We start from the raw sequence: 19,732 nt of genomic DNA on the forward strand, positions 1-19,732 counted from the left end.
TTATTTGAGATATTTAACTCTCAATGTTTAATGGCGATGTTCTCGGTGAAAATTGAATATTTTGAAAAATCTGATATCGCCGTCGGAAAGATAAGGAAATTTCTTATTGAATCCATTAATCAGTTAATTTTTCTAACAAGTGACTTAGAAATTGAGCAAGTAGCCGTATTTACGTGAAAACATGACGTAGATTTTACTATATATCTGAGTTTTAAAAATCCACGATTCAAACTTTTTCCAAAAGATACTCTGGATACAAGTTGAAAAATTTGCGACAGTTGTCAATTGATTCAAAAATTTCTCTGTGTCAGTTATTTCAAGTGTAGAGCGATATTAATAAAAATAAGTAAAAAAACAAGATAATACCCATAATAAAATTTCATTATCGCAATGAGCTTCAACAGGCAATCAAGCAGAAGCCAGTTTGGCGAGTCGCAGCGTAAAAGTTTTTGCAAATTCTGCTCCGGTTAGGTGGTGTTCGCGTTCATGCCGCTAGTTGGCGATGAGTTTGGTTTCAGAGGCTCCCGCAAGAGAAAGAGTCGAGTTGGGAAGATATAGCCGACTGAGTGTCTTGTGTGTCTTAATGTTAATTACTGTAACGGGGAATGCCTTGCAGAAGAGCCGGCTAGCTCGTGTCACACGAGAATAGGATCGCAAACCCGCGTTGCACAATACAACTCGTCGATACCTTGCTTCGACGAGCTCTGGTGATGATCCCGCGTACAGATGCTCGACGAGCCGTTGCTCGTCGAGTTATCGCCTTGCTGAAATGGGTCGAAATAGGCAACACGAAATAAATGATCAGTCGCGAATTAATAAAATGAAATAAAGCGATTTATTCGCATGAAAATTAATTAGTAATAATTCGATTAAATTAGGGCCGCACGCACGCTCGCAATGAATACAATAGATTCTCGGTCGCTTACTCGTCGCTGACAAAGTCGTCTCCGGGATCCCCTCGCACAGGGTCGTCGCTCGAGGTGGATCCGCGTTGGTTCGCTCGCACGCAAAGTTCACAAACACAGTTTGACGCTCGGACACGAAGTGAGGGTTCACGCGCTACGACGATCGATCGTAGGTCCCTCGATTATTTATTATCGTCTGCTCGTCGTACTTACTGTACGACGAGCCACGCAAGCTACTTTTCTGTAAATTCAAATCCGCGCTCACGACTTAACGCGCGAATTATAATTCCGCGTTACACTACATTATGACAAATTTTTAAAATTCATTTCTAAAATTTTACATTCCATGACTAGAAAAGTAACGAATTCAAATTTGTTCATCCGTTTGTACAAAGTCATCGCTTCATTTTTGGTGTCCTTGTCTTTGGTGATTAAATTTATTTTTAATTATGACTTCATTATTGGTCGAAACCCTAGCTGGCATGCGTAAATCGCATCATGTCTGGATGACCACCTTGTACCACACAATTGATTTACCACTGGATATTTCAATGAATGTGCTTTCATTGTTTCAATTAGTACACTCCAGCGCTTAATACTTGCACTAAAAAAAGCATAAAGCTGTTGCAGAGTTTCATAATGATTTTGCACTAAAACCAAGGATCTAACCGAATCTTCTAACACAAAATTAAGATTATGAGCTAGGCAATGAATGTAACCCGCTTTCGGCTGTATATTACTAGTTCTCTACTTCTGCAATACCGAGTAAATCGGTCAATCTGACATCGAGAAAAAATTGGTTTTTTGATCCACCCTACTATACATATCACATAGGCGTGGCTGTTTGAAAAAATGTATACCCGAAATTTTTAATTTTCGTAAACGAAATTCCATATACGAGCCCTTAATATAGTTTTTCTTGAAAAATTATAAATACGCAAATGAAAAGTTTTGTATAGGAATTTTTCCTAAACAGTACTAAAGGCAAAAAAATAGTTCCATAATGCGGGTAATTAGCGGCTAAAATTGATAAACAGATGCTTTGATGTTTCATTTTAGTCTAGGTGGGCCCACAACTTTTTGTAAATACTTGAAAAAAAAAAAAAAAAAAAAAAAAAAAAAAAAAAAAAAAAAAAAAAAAAAAAAAAAAAAAAAAAAAAAAAAAAAAAAAAAAAAAAAAAAAAAAAAAAAAAAAAAAAAAAAAAAAAAAAAAAAAAAAAAAAAAAAAAAAAAAAAAAAAAAAAAAAAAAAAAAAAAAAAAAAAAAAAAAAAAAAAAAAAAAAAAAAAAAAAAAAAAAAAAAAAAAAAAAAAAAAAAAAAAAAAAAAAAAAAAAAAAAAAAAAAAAAAAAAAAAAAAAAAAAAAAAAAATAGAAATTTCGATCAAATCGCAAGTCTGAGATGATTTAACTGAAGAATTATGAAAGGTAAAATTCTTATTAAAATGTCAATTTTGTGAAAAATTGATAAATTATCCAAAATTGAAGGGTCTATATCTAAGATGTAGCTAGTAAGTAGTCTAAAGAAGAAAAAAGGCTCAAGCTCTAAAATTGTCGGGGAGGGCGAACGAAAGCTTGCAGCTGGAGAATATCGAAAAGTATATACGCGAGTAAAAAAGACGAAGAAGAGATATACGCGCAAGGGGCAAAAAGTAAAAGTAAAAGTAAAAGCCGAGCTTTGAAAAAAGTTGTAGTAAGGCGGCCTTTCGGAGAGAGAAAAAGGATAATAGGAAAAAAGGGAGCTGCACGTAAGCACAGCGGCGGCGCTGCGTAAAAAGGTATGCGCGATTCGGCGAAAGATCGACAAGCTTGAAGGAATATGAGTGCACTCGACCGTAAGCGATGTTACGCGTAAGCACGAGTCTATGCTACACACGTGAGACGGCTGTTTATGCACATGCAAACGCGTCTTATGTATGAATAATGTCGCCGGTACTTTTATATCGTTCGCGAGATTCAATCAAAATAGTATTTGTGTGCATTTTAAATCGCATCGCGTATTCAAATGAACGAGCACGAGATATAGGAGCTTAATTCTGCGCATTGGGTAGAGATGCGTTTCTTTTCCGACAACTCTAGGTCTGGGGGTAAATTTTGCAAGTATACGATCAGTTTGCCAAAGATCATTTGCTTCATCTTTGAGATCATCTTTGAAAATATGTTTTTGTTTAAAAACTTGAATTTAAATACTTTTCAAGTTTCAAAATTCATTAGCTTGGAAAAACTGTTTACACTGAATTACCGAGTAGGTTATCCTCGCTAAATACGCGACAAATATTTTTCAGCCAGATGATACCGACTCGAACTGCGCTCTCTCTATTTATGTCAACATTTTTCAATTTTTCCATACATATTCTGGGCAAACGTAAAATCAGTGAAATTGAAAAGCTTTACGCTGAGAAGCGGTACGTATAATAGTCCGCGCAACATACAAAGTACGGCGTATAGCCGGGCGCAGGGAAAAGAATCGAACGGCGGCAGCGGTGATTGATCGCCACGCGAATGCAAACTATATACGGTGCAGGAGAGCACGTGTACGGCGTACGACGCGCGTATATATATATACATAATATATATTGGCACGGAGCGAAAATGAAATTCCTATTTCTTGGGAGAGGCGCGCGGCGGCGGCGTTGTTGGCCCGTATATTACGTATAAAAGCTCCGAGTCTACATAGGTATACGGGAGTATAAGAGCAGCAGAAAGGGAGGGGGAGAGAAGGGTGGCGACGTCGTCGTCGTCGTTGAGACTCGTGCTTCTGGCTCGAGGCGAAACCCATATGCATACTGCATTCCGCGACGCGAGGCGGCCTTCGGAAAATGCTTCGCCACGTTCTTCTGCTTTCTCTTCTTCCTCTTCTTCTTCTTCTCCTATCGAGAGGGAATATACCTATATATATATGGCAAGTGCCTTCTGCCGTTCGCTGCTTCGTATAATATTATACGGCATACATTTGCGTTTACACAGGTGGAAATTTGAAATATCGAATTGCTGATCACAGCGCGTGTGAGCATTTCACACTGCATGCTGTATTGAATAGATGCAGAATCGTGGAAAATGAATCAATTGAAAGTTGTGTTGCGAATCAATTTTTAAATGATTAATTCAAGAAATACAAACGAAAGTACACAACATTTAATCAATCTGTTGCTTTCGACTCGGTGAAATTAACGACGTAGCACATGATAAATGGATTTATTATTTAATCCACAGTTGATTTTAATATATACGTGAGTTTAAAAGGACGCGCAGTTGAAAAAGCAAAGCTATAAGCACCGGTGAAAGGAAAACCTCGATTAACCTGCATATAGACGTGTGCGCAGAGCTGCATTACGATCAACGACGACGAGGCACTAGCGCTTATGGACAAAGAAAGCACGAAGGTGCTTATACACACACACACACACACACAGCGAAAGAGTAACACTGGGGCTTAACCCCTCTGGAACTGGCCGAGCACAACAACCAAGCTCAAACTCTCCCCTTATCCCATCTCTCTCTCTCCAAGGCATCGCCTGTATATAAGTATATACACGCCGGATGCGTATAGAGCATTGGCCCTATTGTGAAAAGTTGCTTTGTATGGACGCTGAGAGCTGCAACGCACAGGCGCTTCGGAGGAATATTCGGCTTTACGACGATGAAGCCGCGCCACCCTCTTCTCTTTGGCTCCTCCGTTCGTGCACGTGGTGGTATCCGTGCTTAGGGCCTGACTCACCTAATCCATCCGACCAAGCGCAGAACCCATTAGAAAGTTCTCTCTTCGTTGCGGTCTTACTCCTTCTCTCTCTCTCTCTCCGTCTCCTCTATTCCTTCCGAGCTGCCGCAGCAACTTTACTATTTTATTTTACTCCGGTGTTGGTGAAGCTCTTGTGTTACGCACCACCAAAGATGACCTTTCGATAGTGATTTTAGTGTACCGACAACTATCTTAGGTGAAAGTTTGAAAAGCGATTGCTTGTACCTAGCTTTACTGCTATATTGAGTCGTCGTTGCTCTATCGCGCGATTCAGTGATTTTAACAGAGAAATTTTGACAACGTGTACTAATTTCTTTTCTTTGGATTCGAAACTTTTGGAATTTGCTTCGTTACTCGACACGAAACTGACGAATTTCGACCGAGCGAGCGAGCGATCGATTTTTGTTTTGAATTTTCATTCGAGTGAGGACTACATTGGAGTACCCGAGTAGCACAGAGAAAATGAATATTAACGGTGTCGAGGCAAAATTTGCACTTGTCCGCGCGTTCGCGAACTCGATCCTCTTATTGAGTTTCGAAATTATCATGCATAAAGTATGAGAGAACGAGCTGAAAACTACCGAGCGCGGGTTTTCGCTTATTTAATTATTAATTTTTGCGAATTTCACTTGCTACAAGCGCGCACACATTTCTGTACACATACGCGAGCGTATGTGTGCGCGGAATTTCTCTGTACTAATCGACCTTCTGAATATTATTACTGCTAAAAAGGATAATGAAAAAGCTTTGAAGGTTTTGAAGTTAATTCTCGTGACATTCAAGTTGTCCTAAAATAATCTTGCGCAAAGAATACTAATTTCAGACAATTATAATTGACAAAGATTGAATCGAGGGTGAAATGTTTGATATACTTTTTTCCTGGTATACTCTCGTTTATGAGTTTATAATATGAATGATGAATGGAAAATATGTTCAACAAAAAAATGGATGAATACAATATGGTCTCCATATTTTTATATGTTCGAGGCGTAGCTCCAACGCACGATGAATATTTAAAATAGTCGCTGATATAAAATATTAACGTAGCATTGCACATTTTTGCGGAAAAATGTTGGGAGTAAGCTCTCATGGTCGTCCGATCGCGTTGCGTCAACAATATCAATTTGAAGCTCGATGGCCTTTGTTGTATAGGGGCTGGAAAGAGGACATGTAGAAGAAGAAGCTATTTTATTGTCCAATATCGACACTAACCCAGCCTTAAAAGTACACATAGTGCTGCAACACGGGCGCGTGTGGGCAATTGCCCTGTAGTATATAATACGGTATCAGCAAGAAGCGAGGCCGCCGCCGGCGCGGGGGTGTGAGAGATTTAGTTATATGTGCGGCACGTTTTATTACAAACTGCAACGTTCGGTGAAAAAAAAAAAAAAACAACAACAGCTTCGAGTCTGGAGCCAGCTGTTTTTCTTCGAATTTTTCTCTCTCCCCTTCCGATTGTAATACATCCGAGTCTTTATTGACTTTTGTTTGCCACTCTGCTACTTCGGCCACGTTGTTTTTCTTATTATAATTAAATCAAGCTCGATCGCACGCTCCGCTGAGTTGGCCGTTCTCTATTTCGTTCCGGTTATATACATGTACCAAAGTTGCGGGATCGTCGAAGCGAAGATTAAGTTACCACGGATTCTCGCCAGCCGAATAATAAGAGAAAATCGATGCCGAGTTCTCCGCACGAACTACTTTTAATTATTCGAAAATTGATCTTTACTTTTTTTTTGTACGCCAAGTGTTACGAAAAATTGACTCGATTTTTCCTCCTGTATTATAGGCAACTTGCATTGCGAAACTCGAAAAGGGAAAATCTTTGAGTATTAAGGTCGACTGGACGTGGCTTGGCCGTATATACAGTCATCGTTAATGCCGATTATGGTCGAGTTAGGAGGGGCAATCCGTCTGGTATTCCAGTTAATTGTCAGCGTGTGCCGCAGTAAGCTAAAATTAACGATGCACTCGGTAATGCAAGTAGGTAAGGACAAACGATGACGACGGCGACGCGATGCTACTGCGCTGCAGAGAATAGGGAATTCCTCGTGAACAGCGTGTATTTATACGCGGGATAAATTATTCCAGTGCCACACACACACAAGAGGAGGAAGCAGCAACGGACGTCTAATAAGATCCCATTTCATGTTGCTGCTGTTGCCGTGCGTGTAATGCCATGCATAGGTATGTATGGTGGCACAGAAATAGCTGCAACGGTGACTTGTAAATCGATTTGCTGCATTAACACTGGCTATCCTCGAATGGCAACACTTGAATTTTAGAGCCGAATTATACAAAGTTATCTATTTAATTAACCAAGTGTTCGTTATCTTCACATAAAGTTTATTACGTGCTCAAGGTTGATTGATACTTAGTATGAATCTTGTACTTGAAATTCCTTACTCGAGCATTCACTGAGAAAAATGTGCTTGAGCGTGAATTAGAACATCAATGGACGGATGTGAAATTTAAAGCATTGATTCGAATAATCAATTGCATTTAGTGAAAGAGAGTTAATGTGATAAAAATTATGAAAATTATAAAAAATCGATCACTATAATGAGAAAATAGATGCAGTGAAGCAGAATTAAATTATGCCAATTAAATGTAATTTGCTTTGTACAATCAAATATTTTTCATTGACCCGCATAGGACGATTTTATATAATCTACAGCTACTCGATAAATTTGTTTAATTTTCAAAATAAATCGTTTTAGAGATTAACAAGCTTTTTTGCGAATGCATCATATTCATACAGCTCGACAAACTCAAGTTCTCAATTCATTCGATTTCATTTTTAGGTTACAAGAGCTCTCGACATTTTTTTACGATAACACAAGGACTGTTTCAACAATGAGTGAAACGCTAGACTTTTAAACGAGTCTCCGCTCGAGCATCTCTAAAATAATTTTAGACCAAACAATAGAAGGATTTTGTCCTTGAATATAATGCAACATCTCGTTGTTCGATCGTGTCCATTGTTGCGATCGAGATTTGCATTGACGTTAAATAAAGCGATAATTATTTATTTATTGCATTCCAACGAGCACGAGCCACGCGATATCAAGTGACTCGGCGGTGAAAAAAATGCACTTGCTTTGAATGCACAAACCAAAGTCGTTGGTTGCTACAAAAAAAAGGAGAGAGATAGATAGATAGAGAGAAGAAAATGTACCTTTGCAGGCGCGTATTATACTCGAGACAAAAGACGATCTCAGACGTATATATCTACGGTGCAGCAGTGGAAACGAAAAGCAATTGAAGAGCTTTTAAAAGAAGGTAAAAGTTTGTGCGGCAAGGATGAGAACGAGTGTCGTGTATTCGTGTTTCATCTCCATCAAGCTATACCCGCACATAAACCGGTTGCGAGAGAGACTCACCCCCCTCACCCGAGTGCGCGAGTGCATTTGCTGTCAAGAGTGCAGCAGCCTGCTGCTCTCTCTCCCTGTGCCGTTTCACACTCGCTTCTGCCGCTGATAATGTTGCGAAGATTCTTGAAAAAAAAAAAAAAGACAAGAAAAGGAAAAAAAAAGAATTGCAAAAGCCCTGGCAGACACGTGCGCGCGCGCGCGCAAAGAAATTGAAAATTTCGTAGTACCATGTGCGAGCACAGCACAATGGATCGTCGAGCGGAGGAGCTTGCGCAAGGGCGAGAGAAAAGAGAGTCATCAGGTGCAGGCGCGCGCGCGCGCAGCTGCTTTCTAATTTTATGCGTGAAAGGCAGTCGCTGTGTTTTGCCGGTGGCGTAAAATTGCTTATATTTTATTCACAAGGACCATTTCATAGTGCCGCTGCGCCCTGCGTTGATGTTATTGTTATTAGCGATGATGGAGGGGCACGAATATATTTTTTACGACAGCGAGAAAGCTTGAATTATGAAAATAAAAGTTGCGCGTTTGTTTGTTTTTTTTTTATGGCACTTTTCTTAACCGCGGTTGAAATTGGATTTTTCGATAAATTGTTCTCTACCCATTAACCCGGTTTATTAATGGGTCTTGCTTATACTGTAATAAGTCAATGTGATGGACCTGTAACTCTACAATTATTTGCCGAGCTTGCATGATGGGTGGCATAATTCAGAACGGAGCAATGAAAAATTATTTGGAGCGAAGTTAAAATTAATACCTATAATTTCGATTTATTTGTTATTATCGTAGATGTGATTTCGGTATCATGTACAAACGAGGGTTTCAAGTTTCGGAGTCAGAGTTAAATCAAATGCAATCTAAATTCATTTTGATCGGGCAGGATGGTATCGACGATAAATATCGGGAAAAAAATTACAGCGCGCAATCGAGGGGCTCTATAAGAGGCGCACCATCGCGATAATGGAAAGTCACAAAGCTAGTCTTAAAGGCAGAAAGTAGTACGTGGAGCGATCGGCCATATTACAAGGTCTCGCGAAACGCTGCTTTATTTTTGCCCCGCAGCGAGGGAAAAAAGGAGCAGAAAAATATATATAAGAGCAGCCTCCAGGTGCAAGCTACTGCTGCTGTCTGCAGTCTAGAGAGTCCTTAATTAAAGCCAACGGCGCACAGCAATAAGAAGCATTGTTCGAGACATATCCAGCTCTAGCTGCCTACAGCCACATACGTCTGTATATAGGTATACCCATGACGTGGAGGTGCTTTCTCCAGAATGACCCGAGAGAGAGAGAGAGAGAGAGAGAGCGCAGCAGCAGCAGCAACGACTACTACGATATAGCAACTACACTCGAAATTATAGTGGTATTAGCCGGGGATACGATCGTTCTTGCATAGCTCTGGCCCTTTAAACGCCACACTGTCACGTGTCTGTATGTAGAGAGTGCGATATAGCTGCACGAGGCCAAGACATTTATTAATTGCTCTATGGCCATTCTCAAATGGACCATCTCTGGCCGAAGCTCACTTCTACGTCCGAGTGCGCTTGTACTTCTGGATGTTTCGTGTCATTAAATATGTATATGCATGACTCGGCGAGGCGTTAATGTTCCGCGTTCTTCGTGGAAAATAACCAGCTGCATTATGCTGCAGTAGCTTTTAAAAACGATGCCTCGTATATATACGCAAGGGTATTTATTTATTAATTCAAATATCCGTGAAAAGTCCAGCGCAGTTATTTTCGCAGTTAAATCGTACACATTCCATACAAATCGACCACGTAAAAAAGCTCGATCGAGCAATTGTAACGCGACGATCAAGAACGAGAAATCTGTGAGGTAATCTATATAGTTGGTTAAACTCGGGCGAAGGTAAAATTACGGAATCACGATGTGGACGTCGTTATAGGCAGCAGCAGCGGCGCTCGATCTCGTCCCTTTATGCCGATGGCTTATTTGTGATTTTAGCAGCTGCGCGATGTGCATATAATCCATTGATTCCGCACGGGGCGTGTGATGCGTATATAGAGGGATGTGTGCGCACCGACGTACGCATTCAGCATACGCACATACACACACACACACACACACGGTGTATAAGCATCAACTACACAATAGACCTAAGCTAGTTAAACAAGGCGCGCGCGAGAGGGAAAATCAATAGCGAAGCGGCGAGAGAGAGAGAGAGAACCCGAATACTTGAATAAACGGCTGCGTATGTTATTTCCATCGTAATATATGCATGCTTAATATTGTAATGTATATATTATATACATCAGCAGCAGTAGCAGCAGTGGTAGTAGTAGTAGCAGTGGCGGCTACTAATTCAGAGCGCACTCGTACTGCTCATAATTTATTTCTCATTTAAAGCCGCCTATATGTAAGCCTATTATTTGCAAAACATCGGCCATATTTAATGTGCTCAAAAACATAACCACCCACATGGGCAGATTACGGATCCTGTAAGAGAGGAGAGTCCTCTGTGCACAGGCAATGGTTTATGATTTTGGCGGGCGGGAGTATCGAGTAAGCTCGAGAGATATGCACGTCGTGTCAGTTTGCAACATTCAACGGCTCGACATAGCGAAGAGGATTAATCGCTGCTTTTGGGTATTAACGAGAAAAAACAAACACCGAGCGGAAAATCAAGCACGTCGAAGCGATGAAACATTCAAAGACTACTATACAAGTGTTGGACTATATACAGCTCTGAATACGCCAAGACAAATGAGATTCATCGATCGCGATAGTTATTCAATGGCATTTTCGTATGTCTAACGGGGCCTATCAAGACATAACGTAGATATACTAGCGCAAGTCGGGGGAGCGCAGCTCTCGGGATGCAAATTTGATCAATATGACATAAACACGAGGGTATAGTGTGCAGCGCGCCTCGACGGATAGGCACTATATAGTTTCAAAGTGCTACGCTCCCGGCCGAAGCTCGCGCGCGAACTCAAATGTACGAAAGGCGAGCGCACGTATATATCTAAATTTACAAGATACGACGTACATACATATACCTATAAAGGCGATAATACCGTTTGGGTCGCGGCGGCGTCGATGCGCACGACACTGCAGCGGCAAAACAACTGTAGCATAATAAGCTTCGTTTCTCGGGCTGTGCTGCGAGGCTTCGACGTTAGATAGTTTCCAAGTAGTAGTGGAACGGTATATATAGCGCGGCGCCGCGCACGCACGTAGCGGCAGGCAAAACCCGAATGCAATTTCCGAGCGAAACGTGTGCTCCTATACCTCCTTGAATTCACAGACTCACCACTGTGCGAGGAAGAGAAGCTAAAGAGAGCAACTTCTCTCTCGCTCGTACGATGCCGACGCCTTTTCGTATGTTTTCATACACGCCTAGGACATCTTCCTATATATAGTCTAAGCACGCGAGCCATTTGAGAGCAGCATACGGCTTGTTGTTTACCAAAAGAGAAAGCCGGCGAAAATATAAGTACAGAACACGGAACGGGTACTTTCACGGGTACTTTGTGACTGTATACTGCAATTATAAATAGCAACAGCGCCAAGTTTGCATATTAACGGGGCGGCATCGAGTTCCGTTGCAGCATCCCTCCCCCGAGTCCGTCGCGATACACAACAACGAGACGAGTAGAGTAGTAGACTGTATATAGAGAGCTTATAGGTAGGCTAGGAAAGCCCCGCGACGTGCGCATGAATACGCGCGTGTCCAAATGAAAAGCGCAACGATTTTATTTGCCGCTGCCAGTAGTAGTATCTGCGACCGAACCAAACTTGTTGTAATGGCGCCTAGCTGTATTGTGAATCGAGTATTATTGCGCGCGTTATATTCATGTGCACGTTTGTTGGCAGTTGCCATTTTCAAAGCGAAGTATAACAGACCCTATACTACGGGTATATACGCCGCATCGGAGCAGAGCTTCTTTTTGTCGAATCGTTGCCTCGTCGAGTTTTGCCTTGTTAAAATTCCTCAAAATAGTTATCGACGTCGAAAGCATCGATGATCAATCGCAGATGATTTATTTTTTCCATACTTCGTTCGCTGTATAAATGATATAGAAAACAAAAAAGGTTACCTTGAAAAGCAGCTTCGAAGCTGGTCTTCTCCTCGAGCATTTGGTCGGTCGGCGGAGCCACATTGGCGGCAGCAGCAGCAGCAGCGGCGGCGGCCGACGACGACGACAGTAGAACGAGTAGTGCAGCCGTCAGTACGACGAGCCAGCGACTACGCGCCGCCGCCATTGCTTGTCCGTACATTATCTTGGGCACTGGATCACAACGATAGCCAAATCGAGCTATATATTATCACTGAATCACCAACGCAACTCAACTAAACTCAACTGCAAAAATGAAAGAGAAAAAAAAAGGTAAAACAACAACGACACTTTTGCACGCAAAATCGAGGCCGGGGGGGCAACGGCGGCGCGATATTTCACACTGACACTGGCGCTATATATTACACTATACTAGTTGAGATAGCTACTCTTGCTTGCGCTTCTCACACGGGACCTCTTGGCGGTGGCTCGTGTATGTTTTGCTGCTGCGGCGTCGGCACCTGTCGGTCACTCGCTACCTAACAGAGATCCCTTTGCTGTACTACCTACGTGCACATAAATTTGGGTCACGTAGCATACAGCAGCCTACTACGGCCGCACAGACACACAGGCAGCGAGTTAATATACACGCAGCACGACTGTAGCAGCTCCGCAGCAGCAGCAGCTTCTTCCTGTCGAATAGAGATCAATGGCTACTGCTGTGGGTGTGCTGCGCTGCAGTAGTACTCGTGTATATGTGGCGCGGCTGTGTATATTTGTATATATATTCGTATCCATGTGCATGCACCACCGAAACCAGAGAGAGAGAGAGAAACGTAGTTTATTGTCCGAGTTTACGGTTTGCGCTTTGAACGCGTATATCAATTCAGCAAGACCGACAGCAACGAATATGTATAGTAAAATATAATAAGAAACGTCGGCGCTCGACGTTCTTCGTGCGTTTGCGGCCGTTTCCTGCCGCGCAGAGGAGAGAGGGCAGAAAAAGAACTTGAGAGAGTCGCTGATAGGCTCGCGCGAATAGGTTAAATAATCGTACAAAGCCTTTCGAATTTTATTCGAATTAGTCGACCGAGCCTTTGAGCGGACTACTCCAATCAGAGACTACCCACACTCTTTTCTTCTTCCCCGATTTTCCCGCTTTATCTCGCGTATATAGGCACACACACACACTTGTTATTCGTGTAACACTCGATTGAGAACGTCGTCAAAGTCTCTAATTTTTTTCACATTTAAACTTGTACAGTTAATCAGTTTCTCCCGAAATATCAACCGACTGCACGGAGCGTCAAAGGAGCGAACTCTGAGCAGTACATATCTATCCTACTCACTATAACTAGCCCGAGGCGTTTGAACGACTGATGACCGTACTGTACGCTCTATACGTGTATAATATAATGGAGTTCGAGATATAGTCGAGAAACGGCTGATAATACAGGGTCTCTCGATGCGTTATTACGAGCGCCAAAACGACGGTCGGATCAAAACTTCCGTCGTCTGCATCCGAGCGAGTCGCGCGCCAAAAAAAAACGTCTCAACAAAAGGAATGTCCAAATAAGGCTAGGTTGTGCACTCTTGCGCATTGTATAATAATATTCGCGTTTCGAAAGGACGCGGACAGCGACATGAGTTGAGTTCGTTCGTCCGTTCGTTGCTCGATCAATTATAGAGTAGTACTGTGAACTTTCATATTAGTGATTGGTATTTAGCGATTATCGATTAGCCACAGTGAACAGTACAGTGTCGGTTATCGAACGGCTATATAGTAGTGGCCCGTGTGCGCTGCAGTGCCACTCGAATTCGCAACAGCATCGCAGTGTTCTCTATATCGACGTATACCCGTGAAATTCGTTGGATCGCGCGTTGTGCTAAGGTAATGATGCGTTTTAACCATGTTTTCATATCGATGATTTTTCTTCCTTCTTACCCAATTCAAACGGAAAATTCTCCCAAACTACGACGTATACCGTGTACGTGCAATTTTAACCTCTCGAACTGCTTGTCTTGTGTAGCGCTCGCGCAAGCTCGAGTCAAAATAAAATCTATTATTCAAAGCGCAAATGTATAGTGCGCGCGAAACAAAAGCGGCGCGCGAGCCAAGTGCTTTTTTGGGCCCCGTATAAACTAATCCTCCGGAGGATTACGATCGCGCAGTATGCCGCCTATCGTATCTCGGGGTTTTCGAGCTATATTCACATACGCAGCTTGGACGATTCGTTACACGAAGTTTTATTTCGAACCCGCGCGACGTATCATCTGCGTGCACTGGACGTGGCGTGCGAGGCTTTTGGGATATATTTGCGCCGTAGCTCCTTCGCGCTCGGATATGCCAGTCACGCACTTGTGGGCGCGCGCGCATCTGTATATATAGCCGAGGGCCGGCCGAAACTTGTGACTTGTGAGTACTACCTACCCTCTATACATCTACCTATATACATTACGTATTATATACATATACAACTTGTGGCCTCCCTGCAGCTATGCCGCTCGCTCATGACGATTTCCCAAACTTAGCTCGCAAAGCCTCGAGACGTTTTAGTTGTCTTTCTCCCCCCTCTATATAGCCGTCCGTCCGTGCCGTGTGCTCTCGTGTGTGTGGGTGTGCCAGTAAATATATCGAAATATATCCTTCCACGCGCATACACCTATATCTATTCACACACACACACACGTACGCAACACACGAATCTGCGGAGACGAGAATCCAATTTTCAACGACTTCGGAGCGTAAAGTTTCTCCCTCTGCCTCTATCTATCTGTCTGTCTGTCTTGATTCCCCTCCCCTCTTCTCTATCTCGCTCTCCAGGCTGCGGTTGAACTGTATATATACAGCGACAGATCGCTTGTTCGGCTACAATAATTAGTTTATTTTCCCCCGAACGAGTGAAAATAAGAAAGAACAACAAAAAAACGCGCGGATCTACGTAAAGAAATTCGAGGCCGAAATTTAATTGTCAGCAGTTTTTCCGTCCCCAACTTTGCGCGTTTTTTTAGCGCTCGAACAACTTTATAATACGGCCGTAGCGGCACATTGTTGAAAACGAGAACCCGCTTCAACTTCCGTTGATTCGCGCGGGGATTCCGAATTTTTTTCGATCCATACCCGACACAATCGTGCATATAATAAACATATGATAATAAATGCAGCGCCCGTTACTGTTACGCGTTCATTATTTAGCTCGTACACGTCTGTGTGTGAGCGTATGTGTCTTGTATCGTATTCAATGGAATGAAAAAGACTCCCCCTCTCCTTTTATATATCATCAGCATATCGGCTATGAAAGTTTATCCGATATAATATAATTCACTTGTACCTCACGCGCGCGCGTGCCTATACAATATAATGCTGATATATTTGCCGCACGTGCGATCGTAGACACGTAATGGGGGAGCGCCGAGGCTAATATTTTTTTTTGCATATCGTTTTTTGTTTTCAATTCGCCAAAATACCAGCCGAAAAAACTTTGGAAACTCGAACGTGGCTGACCATTCGTCCGAATCCTCTACTTCGATGATGATTTCTCGACCCGATAGCTGCTAATAAAGGTTCAGATTTATCGCTAGAGATATGATTTTGGTCATCGATCAACGCCGGAATTCAATAAAATCAAATTTAACGATCCGCTGTATGCCCAACAACAATTTACAGTACAATTAAAAGCTGTTATCTCGCTTACGTAGTTCGTCATAGTTTCTATAAGCCACGGATTTTTTGGTTAATCTTTATAAAACTCGATGCGCCGAGCTTTACTCTCGTACGAATTTTTAATCGTGTTTGTTTTGTAAAATTAACCCCCCATATCTTGTTCAGTGGCGAATCGAAAATATCTCCCTATATATAGGTACGTGACTATACGTATGCGGCTAAACACATGCACCCGTCCGAGCTTTCGTTCGTTCGTTCCTTTTTTTTCCTTTTTTTTCTTTACTACGTACGGCCGTGCGCGTAAACCTCGCCATATTTTGACTGCTTTTGATTCATAGCCTAGCGTTATAGTGGCCCGAGCTCGTTTATTTTTTTTCATCTCTCTTTTTTTTTGCGCACTGCCCCGTGCCCCTTTAGTTTTGCTTATTTATTAATAGTCCCGCCGCTGTATGTGTGTACGGAAAGAAGAGAGAGAGAAAGAGAAGAATGGCACTGACCATAGTTAAAATGAAAACGCTTTGATAGGTGAATAAAGCTGTGCTGTCGGCTCTCGTGAAAATAGGCCGTTTCTCTTCCTCGATAACAATAGTTGCGTGCGCTGCCGTGTTATATAATGCTACACCTGGCCTGGGCTAGTTGGGTATTTTTGGCGATATATGGAAAGCATAGCATATAGCTCCTCGGTGCAGATCAACACTTTCAATAAGCGAAAACATTAGGGATGAACAAAAGCCGAAACGCTTTTGCCTCCCTTTATTCGTTCTTTTTTTCCTTTTTTTTTCGTTGATAGCATTACGTACTAATAACATACACGAGGCATTGCGTGCCAATGCTTGGCTTTTACAACTTCGAGAGGTCTGCACGACGTCCCACCTTCGTAACGTATACGAGTGTAATTTTCTACATCGTGTACTACGACCACCCATAGGATGTCGTACATTATGATGATGGTAGTGAAACACGACGTTAAAGTATAGCGCGGCCATATTACGGGGGCACTAATAGCGCTGCTGCGTGATGAGGGCGAGTTTCTTGCCAGTTGAAGTTGATATTATTACGTACGGTAACCGGAGCTATTGATTTTTTTCTTCAACCTGTCGTCTACTAGTCAAATATGGAAAAGAAGGAAAAAAATAATCGACAATAATTACTCGCGCTAATTTTTGCGAACGAAGTAGAGAATATTTTATCCATTGATTACGAATTTTTAATTAAAATAATGTCGTACGCGATATTTTCTCGGGCGCTTAAAGTATCATTATTATTATTATTATTATTGTATTCGCTTGAAACTGCGCTGCAAGACGAAATAAAAATTATCCAAAAACGAACGATGGAAATGTATATTTTTCTTCGTTAAAAAGTAAGGAGAAAAGTAATTCGCGAGGCGCGCCACCCTTTTCATCCGGTTGAATTATTTTTTCGATTCTCGAATGAGTTGAGCCGGAGCGCGATGTATGCTATAGGCAAATTGCACAGCCAACAACAACGCGCGACGACGACGACGACGACGATGCGTGGATACACACACACACACACACACACACGTACAGAGGCAGCAGAGTCAATAATAAAAGCTTCTCAATTTTCTTCGATGAAATTCGAACGCGCGTATACAGCCGTAAGTTTACTCGCTGCAAAGTGTATACAGGCAAAAAAAAAAAAAATGAATAAAAAAAAAAAAAAAAAAAAAAAAAAAAAAAAAAAAAGAAAAGAAGAAAGTAATTTCACGGTGTAACTCATCGACTGCAGGGGGGGGTGGGTTGGCAAGTTGTCCAAAGAAATTAGTAGCTGAAGCGTGTCTAGTGCACATTATATTATTATATAGCGAGAGGAAGAGGCATGTAGGTATACGCGACACCTGATATCCCCCTCGCGCGCGTGTAGTATATAGAAGGCGAGTAGATAAATCCGCTGCTTTGCGAGAGCTTCTGTATAGAGCGGTAACGAGATACATCGCGCGCGCACAAATGCGTATATACGTACACAGACACACACGTGCACACGGAGTAATTCTAGGAGACTCGTATATATACGCACACCGACTTTGCGCGCGGGCGACCCGAGAAGCGTTTTCGTGTATCATTGTAATGCAACTTTGCGCTGCGAAAAAAAGTGACGCTACGCGCGTACGAGAATTCGCCAGGCTGCGTGCGAAATTGGTATTGCGGCCGGGTATACACACGGTGTGCTCTCGAGGTCTAGCTAGAGCACCCTATTGCGGTTGCATGCGCAAAGTCCGCGTTGGCCGCGACACTAATCCCTCGCCAGCCAATTTTTTGCCGAGAGAGCGGCAGGCCAACTTTACACATGCCTTGCGTCGAGGCCAAAGGCCCCAAAGATTAATTGGCGACTCGCGACGCGTTATAAACTCGTGACTCTTGGAATTTCCCCTTCGGAGTAATAAGCATCTTCGAGATACGAAGGGGACTTTAGGAAACTATACTTGTGTCTGCCTTTGACGGCAGGCAAAGATACCAAAAGTTGCTATATTGGCAATGCTTCGACGTATACGACGTCAGCAGCAGCAGCAGCAGCAGCTTAAATACTAAGCGCCAAAATGGAATCCCGGAAACAACGAACAATTCCATCGACTAGCTCGACTATATACTACATACGCAGGTACACAGGCAGAGTGAATGCGTATCGGCTCGAGCAGATATACGTTGTGTATCGCCGATAAAATCGCTGCGGCGTCGCCATCGCGCACCAGTACACTGCCTACATCGTAGTAGTGTATGCGGTATAAAGTATTAGTATTAGCGCATAGTAGTATAGTATAAACTCCAGCTTCGCATATATGCGAATGTACCGCGCGTATACATACATTGAAGGTGTCTAGTACGCGTATAGGCCTGGCACGCCATTGGCTTCCACGAACGCGCGGCTCTCCAACGAGTCGCTCGCTGAATTATGTATAGCGGCGAGAGCTTTTTTCCGTGCATATACGCAGCTACTATCGTTGGGTCGCGCGCTGCTCGCGAAAACTCGGGGCTCTCTGCTGCTTTTTGAGCAATCGTAAAGTAAGTAGTCGCGGTAGTCGGCGATTTACTACGCACCAAAGCCCCATAGTCTGGAAAAGTTTTCCGATTGAAAATCTCGTCCCGAGTGTCGGAGAAATGACAAATCGATCGGATCCAACTTTCTTACTTGACGTAAGCTCGGAACGGAGTTTCTCCCTCTCTCTCTCTCTCTCTCTCGCAAGCAGGAATATCGTAACGATGGTCACCACTCACTATGGTCGAGCTGCTGCGTGTCAAGCTACCAGCATCGACTCTCCATGTATATATATCGCGACACTTTTTTCTCACTTTTCCTCCTCCGAGGAGCACTCGGAAATCCGTCGCACTTTGGCTATATTACGGTATAGCTCTGGGCACACTGCGCGCACTCTGAATCGGCACCACTGACTACTTTTTTTCTTTCTTATATCAAACTCGTCGCACACGTCGTCGAGTAGTAATTACAAGTAGTAACGTAGAGCGTAAGGCCGGCGGAAGAGTAGTAGTAAAGGAGTAGTAACTCTCTCGCCGCGTTGTTGGTGGTACAGGCGGACGACGACGACGACAACGCGTTATAATAAAACGGTGGTCGCCGGCCGGTGTCCTCGATCGAACTGACTGAGCTGGCTGCGATAGTGGCGCCCCGTTGGCTCTGGCTCGAATGCGTACGCTCGAGCTGCAGCCCGAGAGGAAACGAGACGGACTGAGCTCAGCAGCAGCCCCTCTTTTCTCCCTCCCTCTCTCTCTGCTATACGTACACACCGTGTATACTGGAGGGAGCCCGGGGAAGCAGTAGCAGCAGCAGCGCCGAGCTTGCGCACGCCAACCCTCTCCTCTTCTCTTCGCGGGAGCTTTGTCCTCGCGCGAACCCCCAGCTTTATATGTATCTATATATACGTGCAAGCTCCCACATCGAGCTGCTGGCAATACTACTAGCCTCCCTCCACTACATACATACGTACGTACATGCATACGTACATACATTCATAGGCTACGCGATAGTAAAGCCTCGTTATGCCTTATACACACCTGTCTTTCT

At 43.0% G+C, this 19,732-nt stretch overlaps 1 protein-coding gene across 2 annotated transcripts in view; it reads right to left on the reverse strand.

The window, feature by feature from the left end:
• Positions 1 to 19,373, reverse strand: part of LOC106657657 (pikachurin) — a 79,001-nt gene extending 59,628 nt beyond the window's left edge. Inside the window, exons 1-2 of one of the 2 annotated variants that reach the window (XM_023458040.1) lie at positions 18,928 to 19,373; positions 12,070 to 12,593 (exon numbers count right to left, since the gene is read on the reverse strand). In XM_023458040.1, the coding sequence (XP_023313808.1) occupies positions 12,070 to 12,250 (181 nt within the window). In that variant the 5' untranslated portion in view covers positions 12,251 to 12,593; positions 18,928 to 19,373. The remainder of the gene's footprint in view (positions 1 to 12,069; positions 12,594 to 18,927) is intronic. The other variant, XM_023458041.1, reaches the window with a different exon arrangement.
• Positions 19,374 to 19,732: the final 359 nt, after the last annotated feature.

Source organism: Trichogramma pretiosum, unplaced genomic scaffold, assembly GCF_000599845.2.
Source record: "Trichogramma pretiosum strain Unisexual culture from Peru unplaced genomic scaffold, Tpre_2.0 scaffold90, whole genome shotgun sequence".
Taxonomy (NCBI): domain Eukaryota; kingdom Metazoa; phylum Arthropoda; class Insecta; order Hymenoptera; family Trichogrammatidae; genus Trichogramma; species Trichogramma pretiosum.